The sequence below is a fragment of the Kogia breviceps genome, chromosome 7 (assembly GCF_026419965.1).
Source record: "Kogia breviceps isolate mKogBre1 chromosome 7, mKogBre1 haplotype 1, whole genome shotgun sequence".
NCBI lineage: Eukaryota > Metazoa > Chordata > Mammalia > Artiodactyla > Physeteridae > Kogia > Kogia breviceps.
The window spans coordinates 17,647,348-17,659,848 of record NC_081316.1 but is presented as its reverse complement, the minus strand read 5'-3'; the positions used below and the strand labels follow the sequence as shown (position 1 = coordinate 17,659,848).

General features: G+C 50.5%; 1 protein-coding gene across 4 annotated transcripts in view; it reads left to right on the top strand.

Annotated features, from left to right (window-relative positions):
* The window catches only part of CHKA (choline kinase alpha), a 60,616-nt gene that overhangs the window by 40,402 nt on the left and 7,713 nt on the right, over positions 1-12,501 (top strand). For 3 of the 4 annotated variants that reach the window (XM_059069353.2, XM_067037727.1, XM_067037728.1), the window contains 8 exons: positions 373-486; positions 4,478-4,611; positions 5,004-5,108; positions 5,890-5,948; positions 7,542-7,629; positions 8,044-8,152; positions 10,934-11,040; positions 12,411-12,492. In XM_059069353.2, coding sequence (XP_058925336.1) covers positions 373-486; positions 4,478-4,611; positions 5,004-5,108; positions 5,890-5,948; positions 7,542-7,629; positions 8,044-8,152; positions 10,934-11,040; positions 12,411-12,492 — 798 coding nt within the window. The remainder of the gene's footprint in view (positions 1-372; positions 487-4,477; positions 4,612-5,003; positions 5,109-5,889; positions 5,949-7,541; positions 7,630-8,043; positions 8,153-10,933; positions 11,041-12,410; positions 12,493-12,501) is intronic. The other variant, XM_067037725.1, reaches the window with a different exon arrangement.

The window sequence follows — 12,501 nt, the reverse complement described above, 5'->3', positions numbered from 1 at the left end:
ATGGATGGAATTGTTGTGACCTTTGATAAAATGCCAAGGGTGAGACTCATATGAGTTTTAAAGTAAATAGAAGCGATAAAATATTGATACTGTTCTATTTTTGGAACCAGTGACCTAAATTCAACTTGAATTTTAAATCTCATCAATACAGTGTGATGTTTGCCAGCATGGATCCTGAAGTTTACAGATCTGTTTCTTTGTATTTAAAGTGGGGACAGTGGTAATAAAAACAACAATTGGTAAAAATAATGATGATGGTGTGCAGTCGGGGTTGCTGTGGGAGTGGGTGAAATGGCTCGTGTGCAAGGACTGCTGATGCCCAGTGCGTGGTCCACACTCCGTAACCAGCTGGTGTGTTGCCATCTGTTTCAGGGCGCCGAGGCCATGGTTCTGGAGAGCGTTATGTTTGCCATCCTCGCAGAGAGGTCGCTGGGGCCAAAGCTCTTTGGCATCTTCCCCCAAGGCCGCCTGGAGCAGTTTATCCCGGTAAGATGTGCGGAAGGCTGGTCAGGTGACGGGAGCCACAGCGAGAAGACGGAGTCTGTCTCGTCACCGTCACTGCAGAAGCCCGAGGCGCTGTGGTCCGAAATAGTAAATGTGGCCTATGTTATCACAGAAGTAAAGAAAAACAAAATTTCTCTTGAATTTACATCAAAACCTCTGTCTTTCCTGCAAAGATACGTTCATCCATTCAGAAACATGCAGGCAGACCTTGTTTAACTGAGCTTCGCAGATGCTGGGTTTTTACAAATAGAAGGTCTGTGGTGGCCCTGCATTGTCAGACAATGGTTAGCGTTTCTGAGCAATAAGATATTTTTTAATTAAGGTATGTACATTGTTTTTTGAGACATAATGTTATTGCCACTTAATAGACCGCAGTATAGTGTAAACATTACTTTTGTGCACGCTGGGAAACCAAAAAGTTCACGTGACTCGCTTTGTTGCGGTCGCTTTACTGTGCTGGTCTGGGACCGAACCCCCAGAATCTCCAAGGAGGCCTGTTTGTGAAACCTAACAACTTCTGTGCCTTGGTTATAGAACTCGCTGCAGGACGCGGCCCTGCCCGCACTGTGCCATGTGTCTGGTCTTTGCCCTGCGGGCGCCACCACTGTTCTTCCCCTTGTCTCCCCTGCCCCCCTCACTTTAGGGTCTCCCCTGCCCTCATGTGCCTGTCAAGTTGCTCACATTTCAAGGCCTTGCTCAAATCCTCCGTTTGCAGGAGTCAGGACTGTTTTCCCTTCCCTGCTGTGCTGAGGCGTTGTTAGTGTTGCCCTACCATCCGCCAGTGTGCCTCGTTTCGAGTTCTGTGTGCATAGCCCCCGCCCTGTGCCCCGTGCCCTGAGCCCCGAGCCCCGAAGAGGGCTTTGAGCCTCAGGAGTTCCCTATAAAGTTGAGTGTGGGGGGGCAACTCTGGGCTTGGTGACCGGCTCATTTGGGTGGAGATGCTGAGCCTTGCTGGCCTGTGTTCCTGCTTGTGGAAGGGCTCCCCTTCTTGAGCTGTGTGAGCTCCCTAAGGGCTAGGGGCTGCTGCCTTCATGTCTTGCCTCATGTGATGTCTTGGCCACAAGAGACCTCGGTGTGCAGGGCCGCCCAGTACAGTCGTGCAGGTGGTACAGAGCACAAGGACCCCTGGCTGACAGGGTGCTCTGCTTGCCAGGCCTGCGTCCAGCGGGGGCCAGAGGGGGTGGGGTGCCCTCTTCTCGTTCACACATGGTGCTGTGTGTGCCGGCTGCCAGCCTGGGGTGTGTTTGAAGGAATGGATGTACCTCCCTATATGGAAGAGTCCTTTCAGTCTCTTCCCTGGCGGCTGGCTGTAGGTTTTTTTTTCTCTTTTTCTTTTTTTTAATATAAATTTATTTATTTATTTTTGGCTGCTTTGGCTCTTTGTTGCTGTGCACGGCTTTCTCTAGTCACAGTGAGCAGGGGCTACTCTTTGTAGCAGTACGTGGGCTTCTCATTGCGGTGGCTTCTCTTGTTGCGGAGCGTGGGCTCTTGGCACATGGGCTTCAGTAGTTGTGGCACACAGGCTCAGCAGTTGTGGCTCACGGGCTTGAGAGTGCAGGCTCAGTAGTTGTGGCTCACAGGCTTAGTTGCTCCACGGCATGTGGGACCGGACCGGGGCTCCAACCCGTGTCTCCTGCATTGGCAGGCGGATTCTTAACCACTGCACCACCAGGGAAATCCCTGTAGTTTATTTATAGTTTTATTTATAGTTTTCCCATTAAAGACAGTAACATCTGTCTAGCATGAGAATCAAATGAGATAGAAAAGTATTAGAAAGAATTTTAGAAATACAAAACACTTCGTATGGTTATAAGTGCCAACGTGGATCCATCTTAAAAAACATAACATTGATAAAGCCAAATTGCAGAAGACTACAAATGGTATTATACCATTTGTGTAAAGCCCAGTAAAAAGCAAGGTACAAATTGTTTAATAAATACACATGTGATAAAACTTCTCTTTTTAGAAAAGGTAGAGGACCAGTGAACGCAACTTAGAATAATGGAAATGTCTCGAGGAGAAACAAAGCTCCTTGAGATCAGGGCACATAGGTGGTTATGTCTGTGGAATAGTTACTGTTCTGTTTTTATTTGTTTTTTTTTTGTAATTTATTTTTTATTAACTTTTTAAAAAAATCTTTATTAAATTCGTTACAATATTGCTTCTGTTCTATGTTTTGGTTTTTTGGCCCCCTATCTCCCCCACCAGGATCGAACCCACACCCCCTGCATTGTAAGGTGAAGCTTTAACCATTGGACCGCCAGGGAAGTCCCTGTTCTCCTTTTAAAGTTCTGTACTCGTGTACACGTTTACTACATAACATAGTAAAGGGTTTTTTAAAAATTATCTTAAAATGCTAGGTTGAACCATCTGAAACTGGCGGCGTTCAACTGTTTCTGCCCGCCAGACACAGCGATTCCGTTCGGCTCAGCGTATGTTATTTCCAGGCTTACCCTTGACCGCTGAATGGGGTGAGATGAAGTCCATCTCACCTGTTCCCATGGCTGTCCTCCAGCGGACACATGAGAACAGTGACCTCTGAGAATGGTAGTCAGTCTCATATTTCTTTGTGCTGGGAAAAGAACTTGGATTCCAAGATTTGTTCACCTTTGAGCACGTTAGCTTTAAATTATCCCCGTTGGGCTTCCCTGGTGGCGCAGTGGTTGAGAATCCGCCTGCCGATGCAGGGGACATGGGTTCGTGCCCCGGTCTGGGAAGATCCCACATGCCGCGGAGCGGCTGGGCCCGTGAGCCATGGCCGCTGAGCCTGCGCGTCCGGAGCCTGTGCTCCGCAACGGGAGAGGCCACAACAGTGAGAGGCCCGCGTACCACAAAAAAAAAAAAAAAAAAAAAATATCCCCGTTGCCAAACCAGGCATATTTTAACAGAGCCGAATGAAAGCTGCGCCAGCTGCCTTGAGGAGTCCTTGGTGTCCCGCTGCTAGACACTGAGTTCCCTGTCCTTGTCGCGACTTGATAACTTGGGAGATTCTGGGGTTGAGGGGAGGATTGAGCCTGATGCTTTGGGGGAGCTCTCAGCTCCAATTACAAGGCACCTGCCGTCTTTTGAGACTTCCTTGGCTGGGTGCTGGCCCGGGGCCTTGGCCTGCAGCGTCTGCTTTAGTTCAGAGCACCCTGTCGGGGACTTGATGTCCCGGTTCCCATTTTACAGAACCCAGAAAACGAGGCACAGAGGTATAAAAGTACACCCTTGGCCACGTAGCATTGAAATGAGTGTTAAACCCAGAATTTGAGCTGGGGTTTCTCTAACTTGGGGACACTCACTCTTAACTCCTCTGCTGTATGGCTTCGGATTCTCAGAAAAATCTCTCTTTGGGTTTCGGTAGGGAAGTGGTTGGTTTGGAAAAGATAAGAGGTGCTCCCGTGGGTAGCCGTGAAAGCACAGCCAGGACGAGTGTGGCCTCAGGCTGCACAAGCAGAAGACAGAGGAAGCCCCCTGCCACACCTGGCCCTGGTCGGCTTTGCCCTGAGAGCCTGCCCTGGGCCAGGCTGGGTGCCAGGCTGCCCCGATGGCAGGAGTGGGAAACCCTCGCCCTGAGCACCTGGCGCCCCTCTGCTGGGAAGCTGCTCTGAGCACCACACTGCCTGCCCTGTGTCTGGGAGGAGGGCCGAGCCGATGGGGGAGCTGGACGCGGGCCACGGCAGAAACCGCTGACGACCCGGCGCTTTGAGCCTAGGGAGGAGCCCCTTGCAGTGTGGGGTAGAGTGACGGGAGGGCAGGACCATAGGTGCTTGAGAAGGACTTTGTCACAGCGAAATGGACCTTTGTGGCTGGCCTGCCCCTCCCTGAGAAGTGCTCTCTGCAGGGCACAGTGCCCATTCTGAAGGAATTTTGTGCCCTGGATGAGACTTAGATGCCCTACAAAGACGCTTCTAGCTCTAGGGTTGTGTGATCTCACGCTTCAAGGTTACCTGGATGAATGCCATTTTCTAACTCCCCTTTTTAATTCCAGAGCCGGCGATTAGACACTGAAGAATTAAGTTTGCCAGATATTTCTGCGGAAATAGCTGAGAAAATGGCCAGATTTCATGGTATGAAAATGCCATTCAATAAGGAACCAAAATGGCTTTTTGGAACAATGGAAAAGTAAGTGATCAGCCGCTGGGTGTTCATCACCTCGCTTCCCGCCGGTGGCTCCCAGAGGCTCCGGAGCACCTCTTGCTTGCCGTGCGGGCCAGAGGCCTTCCCCGGTCCGCCAGTGCACAGGCTGTCCGCTGGTGGTCATTTTCTCATGAATAAATTGTTCTTGTGTGTAAAAATCACTTCCTGAACCAGGAAAGAAGACTGTTTGCAGAAATGCTCCTGAACAGGCTAGATGGGCAGAAAATCCACATCCTAGAGTGTGCTGAACCCCAGGCCCTTTTCCCTCCTCTCCGCCTGGTGTCAGGGGCCCTGCGGGTTTTGCATGGTTACATTGAACTAGAGCCCCAAAAGCAAGCTAGGTGAATTGAGCACTGATTGTTTCCCTCTTTTGCAAGATACCTGAATCAAGTGCTGAGAATTAAATTTACCGGGGAATCCAAAGTTAAGCAGCTCCACAGATTCCTCAGTTACAACCTGCCTTTGGAACTAGAAAACCTGAGGTGAGTGTTTGCTTCCATTTCCTAACTTAGTAAGTACATCTGTCCAGAAATGTAAATGTTCTTAGTCACCACACCTGCTTTCAGTGAACGTTAGGAAGCATCACCTCAGGCTTGGTGTTTTACATTGGTTTTGTGGGATGAGTTTAAACAGATTAATTCTGTCACCTGGAATTACAGTTTTATATGAGTGGCTTCATGGAGGAAGTAAAATTCCAGAATTCTAGTCCTGGTCAGTGACTAGGGCGGTAGGTTTTTTCTGAAACAAAAACAAAAAGCAAGAACCATGGGAGCAGGCCAGTGAGTGTCAGCCGATGAGGGGAACAGATGAGCCCAAGCTAGCAGGGGGTGGAGGAAGAAGCTTGACGCTGGTTTCTGAGTAGAGGCGACACTGGTGTCTCCAGGGTGCGGGGGGCACGCAGGCTTCTAGCCTTCATCTGTTGCCTGAGTGTCAGCATTTCCACCTTTAACTACTTACATGTTTGAGTGTCTGCTGAGCCAGCATCAGGATTGGCTCTGAGGAGATGTGACCAAGACAGTCTGCAAGGAGCTTCTCTTTTGTTAGGAGAGAGAGAAAATAAGTAAATAAAAAAATGTCAGGTTGTGATGAGAGCTATGAAGGAAACCAGAGGTCAAAACAGACTGACACAGAGGGCTCTGCCTGGGGTCTGAGGTCAGACGGCTCCGAGGAGGGTCCCCCAGAGGGGGGAGAGCGTGTGCAGAGGTCCTGCCATGGGAGGGAGCTGAAAGGGTGAGAAGTAACAGCAAAACCTTCCTTTTCCAGATTATTACTTGAATCCACTCCATCTCCAGTGGTGTTTTGTCACAATGACTGTCAGGAAGGTAAGAATTGCTGCCTGTTATGCTGAAGATGGGGCTCATGTGTCTACTGAAAAGATTCCCTCCAGTGTGTGTGATAAATGCCAGGTGCCCATGAAGAGAGGGTTAGGTACATGGAATTATGGCGCAGCCGTGCACGAAGTGTTGTGTGAAGATTAAAAAGAGTGAGGTCGAGTTTTATACAAACCAACAGAAAAATCCCGGGATACATCAAGAGGAGAAAAAGCAAGTTTTAGAAAAACATGTAGGGTATCCTCCCATTTCTGTAAGAAAAAATTTGAGAATATCCACTAAACTGAGAGCTGGGATAAACGAAGTCATATTTTTTCAGTGTTTAACTCGTTTCGGTAAACATGTCAATTGACTTTGTCAATCTGAAAGGCATTAAAGAGTAAGATGGCCTCCTCAACCAGTCCGGGGGCCCTTGCCTTCTGCTCCTTGCAGACCATCACACTGGCCAGAGCCCCCTTCTCTCTCAGCATTGGCTCACATGCTTCTAATGACTTCGGGTTTCTCTGCTTTAAAAAAATTGCGCTCCCGTGTACCCTTTACTGTAACCAGACTCTACCCAGTGTTAATTCAAACATAACAGTTTTGTCAGAGGCCCCATCCGGCCGGGCACCTCCCCCCGATACTGCCGTGGTGCCTGGCTTTGCCTTGTTGTCCTCATCCTGCCCAGCGCAGCTCGCTGAGGTCCACCCTCGGGCCCTTTCCAGGCTTTACGGCTTGTTTTAAATTTTGAGAACAGTCCCTGGTGAAGACTTGCCATCAGTGAGATGTTAGTTTGAGCCAGAATACCTGTTACTAGTTAGCTGATGATCGCTGGGCAAGTCAGGTCAAGCAGGGTGTGGCCAAGTCAGCCACAGCCTCGTGTGTGTAGCGGGTGATGGTGAATGGCCCAGACATCGCCGACGACAGCAACACGGGGAGAGCGTGGAGGGGGCAGGAGCTGGACACTGGGTCTGGCCCTGGTTCTCCTATTAATGGCTCCCGGAAACGGACGATGTGTGCCGAAAAGCCTTGAACCTGGCTCAGCAGAGCCCACCACCAGCGCCACCATAAGAGATGCAGCACGTTGGGTAGAGCGTGGGGCTCTCCGAGCATGTGTCTGGGGGGCCAGTCTGGCAGCCAAGCCCCTTCTGCCCAGTATTCAGCCTTAAGGGAAACATGGTTGTGGGAGTGCTGCCTGTGCTCTCTTCCTTGGGGGCAAAGCAGTGGGGCCTGTGTGGACACCAGGACCCAGCTTCCCAGCTGGGGGCCACAGCCCCGCCCGCCTCGGGGCTGCTGGGGGTGCCAGAGCTCCGGGGTGCCGAGCAGACCTTTCTCTTCCTGCCCCCGTGTGGAAATGCTGGGGAGCCCAGGGCCATGCTGCTCTTAGGGTGCTGGCAACAGGGCTCTCGGGCCAGGCCTCCCAGGTCAGTGCTGCTCCTGGCACCCTGTCCCCGTGTCCCGTGACTCAGGGCCACGTCTGCTCGCCGCGTGGTCAGGATGCCCTGACAGGATCAGAACCGCCATAGGTCCTGTGGTTGGAGACCTGCGCCTTCGATGACAGAACGTGCCCAGAGCAAAGGTCGTGTCATCCAAACCTTTTTGCAGGTAATATCTTACTGCTGGAAGGCAGGGAGAATTCTGAAAACCAGAAACTGATGCTCATCGACTTTGAATACAGCAGTTACAACTACAGGTAAAGTCAAATGTTTTTATTTCAGTATTCTGTTAGTATTTTAATATGTGTGCGAAACAAAGGAGAAAGTAGGTCACGGTACCATCCTTAGTTGGAAGTTTCCTCCCTGGAGGCCAGCACTTTCTGTCCTAGCGGCCACGATGGCCGCGTGGGGGCAGCGCAGCCTGTTCTCAGCTGCATCCGTGGGGAGCAGGGGCCAGGTCCTCAGAACCCAGAACTTGGCCTTTCGTTGGCTTCACCAAAGCACTGACTGCAGGATGGCACTCCTGAGCAGTTGCTCCAGACAGCGCGCCAGGGTGCTTTGGTCTGTCCCGTCACTGAAGCAGTCATGCTTTCGGGACCCCGGGGTCTGGGGGAGGGGTTGCTCGCAGCAGGGCTGCTGCCTCATTTTCTGTGCCTCTCGCTCTTTTTTAGGGGATTCGACATTGGGAATCATTTCTGTGAATGGATGTACGATTATAATTACGAAAAGTATCCTTTTTTCAGAGCAAACATCCTGAAGTATCCCACCAGGAAGCAACAGGTAGGAGACTCGTGCTTGTATTCAGTACACTTGCTGAGAAGTAAATCGCATACCTCAGTTTTACCCAGTCAGAGATGATTACAGCTTCACTTTTAAAACCATGGAGTTGGTTAAGCAGGTCCTTTTGCTTTAAAATGTTATTTTGTGTCAAGATACAGACTCAGTATTTGAGTCCAGCCTTTTTAAATCCCTGTGCCAGAGGTAACCTGCATCCAGTCAGGGAGGAGCACAGCCTCCTTCGTAATTCCTTCTAGTGTTTTCCCAAAGCCCAGCCTCCATCCTGCTCTCTGGCCTTCTTTTGGGGATCACTGACTTTCCTCTGTTTGTTTCACTCTGTGCAGGCAGAAGTAGTCTTGTGGGCACCGTGGTTCAGTAGCTGTTGCAGTGTTCACAGTCCCCTTTCCTGTCCTGGGTTATGGGAGTCCAGTGACTGGAGAATCAGTCCTGTGGGAATCTCTCCCCAGGAAGCCCTCTATTCCATTCTTCAGCCTCTGCCGAAGCCTTGGGTTGAGGATAAGTACGTAGTGATTCAGAAGCTAGCAGGCTGGGGAGAGGGGCCCTGCGCCCACCTCTGCCAGCCTTGCAGGGCAGCCGCTCCACCCGCGCTGGGCAGCCCTGCTGCCCGACATCCCTTCTCCCGGGATCCCCACCTGGTCAGAACATTTCCCAGGGGCCGGGGGTGAGGACAGGGATGCAGTCAGTTGCTGCAGTAGCTCACTCAGGAGATGTTTCTCGAGCACCTGCCCGAGTTGGGGATGGTGAGAGTCTCCAGCAGGTGGCTATGCTCAAGGGCAGCTGTTCAAATACAGACTTGCCGTGTGGCCAGACCTGGGCTGCTCTCTTCTGGCCTCATTTCCAGGCAGACCTGATGGCCTTGAGTGTGTCCAGAGCAGGGTGACTGGGAGCTTTTGGACCCCAGGTCCCAGCTGTGTGGGTAGGAAGGGTGGGGGAACGTGGGGTGTTAAGCCCAGGGAGGAGAACACACAGCAGGCTTCAGGCTCTTGCCATGCTGCAAAGAAATTAGGCTTTTATAAACCCTGGGCAGGCAGCTCCAGACATGAGAACTCTCAAACCAGTAAGGGGAGATTTTCAGTAAGAAGACAGATTTCATTTTAGTGGAAGGCAGAGCTGTGTAATCCCAACATTGCCCAGCAATGGAAATGTAAAGAAGCTCCATTCCTGTTTTCTGAGAGGTTTTAAAATCACATACAGGTGTTGGTCTCTATCAGATACCCTGTCTGTATCTACTGAGGTAATCTCATGCTTTTCTGTCTTTAATCCATTGAAGTGTTTTAAAATGTTAAACAATACTGAAATTCTTGAAATAAACTATTTGAATGAGTTAACGTTCTTTTGTAATGCTCTGTTGGATCCAGTTAGGCAATTTCTTATTTTAGGAGTTTTACATCTATGCATATATGTGAAACAGGACTTTAATGTTCATTTAAAAAATTATTCATACCTGCATTTGGAATAAAAATTATACTAGTCTTACAAAATGAGCTGAGTGTCCCTTTTTATTTTCTGGAACAAATTTATCTAAGATGGTATTGTTTGAAAGTTTGGTAGACTTTGCCTATAAAACCATCTGGGCCTAGAACTTTTGGGGGAGGGAAGGTCACTAATTACCACTTTCTTAGGGTTTCAATCTCTTCAAATTTTCTATCTTCATTTGCCACCTTCAGCATTTAGGGTCTCCCAAGAAATTAAACCATCTAGGGTGGTGGTTCAAGCATGGGTTTTAAAAACTAACGGGCCTGGATTTGAATCCCAGATCTGCCACTGCTGGTTGTAACGTACTATTTCTGTGCCTCAGTTTTCTCATCTGCAAAAATTATTTTGTTGTGGGGAGTGTGTGCCTGTTACACGGAATTTAATAGGCATCAGCAGTCGTCTTTTTTGTGCCAGGTTTACTTCAGAGTCTACGGCCCCCTGCCTAGAACAGTGCTTGACCTTGAATGATGCCTTCTGGTGGAGGAGGGGGTGTAGTGTAAGAAAGCCAATTTTTAGAGCAGGAACATGGAAGAGGTAACACAGGGAGAGGGTGGGGAGTGCCTTCCAGCCGGGTAACCAGGTAGCAAGGGTTCTTAGAGGGAAGAAAGACTGATGGCTGTTTTCTTCTTTACAAAAGCAAACAAGCCGAGGTTGGCTGTGTTCTGTTGCCTTCTGATATGGTATGAAATAGTGAAGAACAGGGGCTCTCATAAATCCTAATTCATATGTAGGCTCAACGTGCAACCTGGTAGAACCTTAGGGTAAACTGTGTCTTCTCCAAACCAGAATCAGACGCTGCCAGTTTATGGACATAAGTGTGGAAATCATCACAGCATCTTAGGGGTGGAAGGCCCCTTCACAGTGCCTGGTCCGGCGCCTGCCCTGAGGCAGCGTCTGCTGACAAGCGTCAGGGTGCCCTGGTGCCTCGTGCCAGCGCCGCGTGCAGCGCCAGCCAGGCTGGGGGGTGTGGAGCAGGCTGACGCTGCTTTGCGGTCCGTGGAAGACAGGGGTGTGAGTTAGAAAAAAACAACTCTACCTAAACGACTTTCTGCAGAAGCAGTAGTGGTCTTGCCGACAGTACGGCATCGAGTCCATTAGTTCTCTGACTGTAACCCGGTGATCCCAGCCCGGTGGGTGAGCTCCCTGGACCACGCCCCTGGGCAGAGCAGGGTGGCGGGCATCGCTGATGTCCGGAAGAGTCGCGCTTGACGTGTGCACTTCGTGACAGCACTGACATCATCTGTTTTTAACCATCATTGATCCTAATGTCATTGCTTTTTTTTAAAGCTCCATTTCATTTCCAATTACTTGGCTGCATTCCAAAATGAATTTGAAAACCTCAGTAATGAAGAAAAGTCCGTTATAGAAGAAGAAATGTTGCTTGAAGTCAATAGGTAATTTTTTTCCTTTGTCGGTTTGTAACAATAGCTTCCCTCTTTACAGTGCGTACTTGGGATGCCTCCTTGTAAACAGGAGTATTTTAGGAGCTGCCTCACGACTATACATCTCGAGGTCTTGTACGTTGTCAAAAACAGAACATTTGGTTCTTGTCCACGTGGCTGAGTGTGTTCAGATCCCCCAGATTTCAGCACACGGCCAGTGAGGAGAGCAGGGTCTGTGCACTAGGTCAGGGCGCGTGGGTGGCGTTCCGAACCGTCATCCCCGCCGCGGACTCTGCTGCACAGCCGCTGCCACCAGGGCCTGCTCACTCTTCTCACTTGTGCTCCTGGAGAGCTGGGTGCCACCGAGTAACATGGTTCTCCTAGAAAAGAATTTAAAATCTGTTTTCTCAACAGCTGTCAAAGCAGGGCTGAGAAAGCTCCAGATTCCGCAAAGGTCTAGATCACTGTGTACTCACACTCACTCATCTCTTTGGTCAGGAGGCCTGAGTTATTCCTAATCTTTGGGGTCTTCCATGAGATTATTTGTTAACAGTGACGGTTTGAGTGACTGTGGCCCTCCTCCCTCAGCATAGAGCACCTCCTTGGTGTCCTCGGAACTGTCCACAGTCCTCTCGTTGAGCTGAGGCCACCTTGGCGGCCCCTCGGCTCCACCTGCAGAAGAGAGCTTCCCTCCCTGGTTCTTGATCGGATGGAAATAGGAAAGCGGAGGTGAAGGAGACCCAGACAGAAAGGGTAGCACCAGGGAATCTAGTGGGTCAGGGACGAAGAGAAGCAGAGTCAGGTCTGGTGAGGGCCCCGAAGCCGTCGTTCCTGAATTAGAGCTTTATCTTCATTGTTTTGAGAAGAACTTGGATTTGCAGTGAAGAGGAGCGTGGCACAGCCTAGAGGTGGGGACCTGGCCACACCCTCCTCCTGATTCACTTCCTGGGGAGAGGGGGGTGGGGGAATGGCAGCAGGTTGTCCGGAGGCCCGCGCTCTCCTCCACCTGTTGCTGGTGGGGTAGGGGCCGCCAAGGCTGTGCGCTCACACACGTGTGGCAGAGGGTTTCTCTCCCTGTGTGACCCACGCTTCACCAGCAGCGGCCACTGAGGCCTCCGGGTAGGTCCTGCGAGTGTTGTTCCGTGTGCCAGGGACAGGGAGTCGGGGTGTTCACACCTGCAAGGTCACTGGCCCTCGGTGGGGCGAGCATGGCTGTGGCCTCCCGCCGCTCTGTTGCTGGGCAATATCGTCCCACTGGGTCGGCCAAGGCAGACAGTTTGCACCCAGATGAGTTAGAACGTCCATCTGGCAGGAAATGACATCATCGGTTCTCCAACTGGTCCCACACATCTCATGTGCATTTCCTGCTTTTGTAATTACAGGTTTGCCCTTGCGTCCCATTTCTTCTGGGGACTTTGGTCCATCGTACAGGCCAAGATTTCATCCATTGAATTTGGGTACATGGTATGTTTT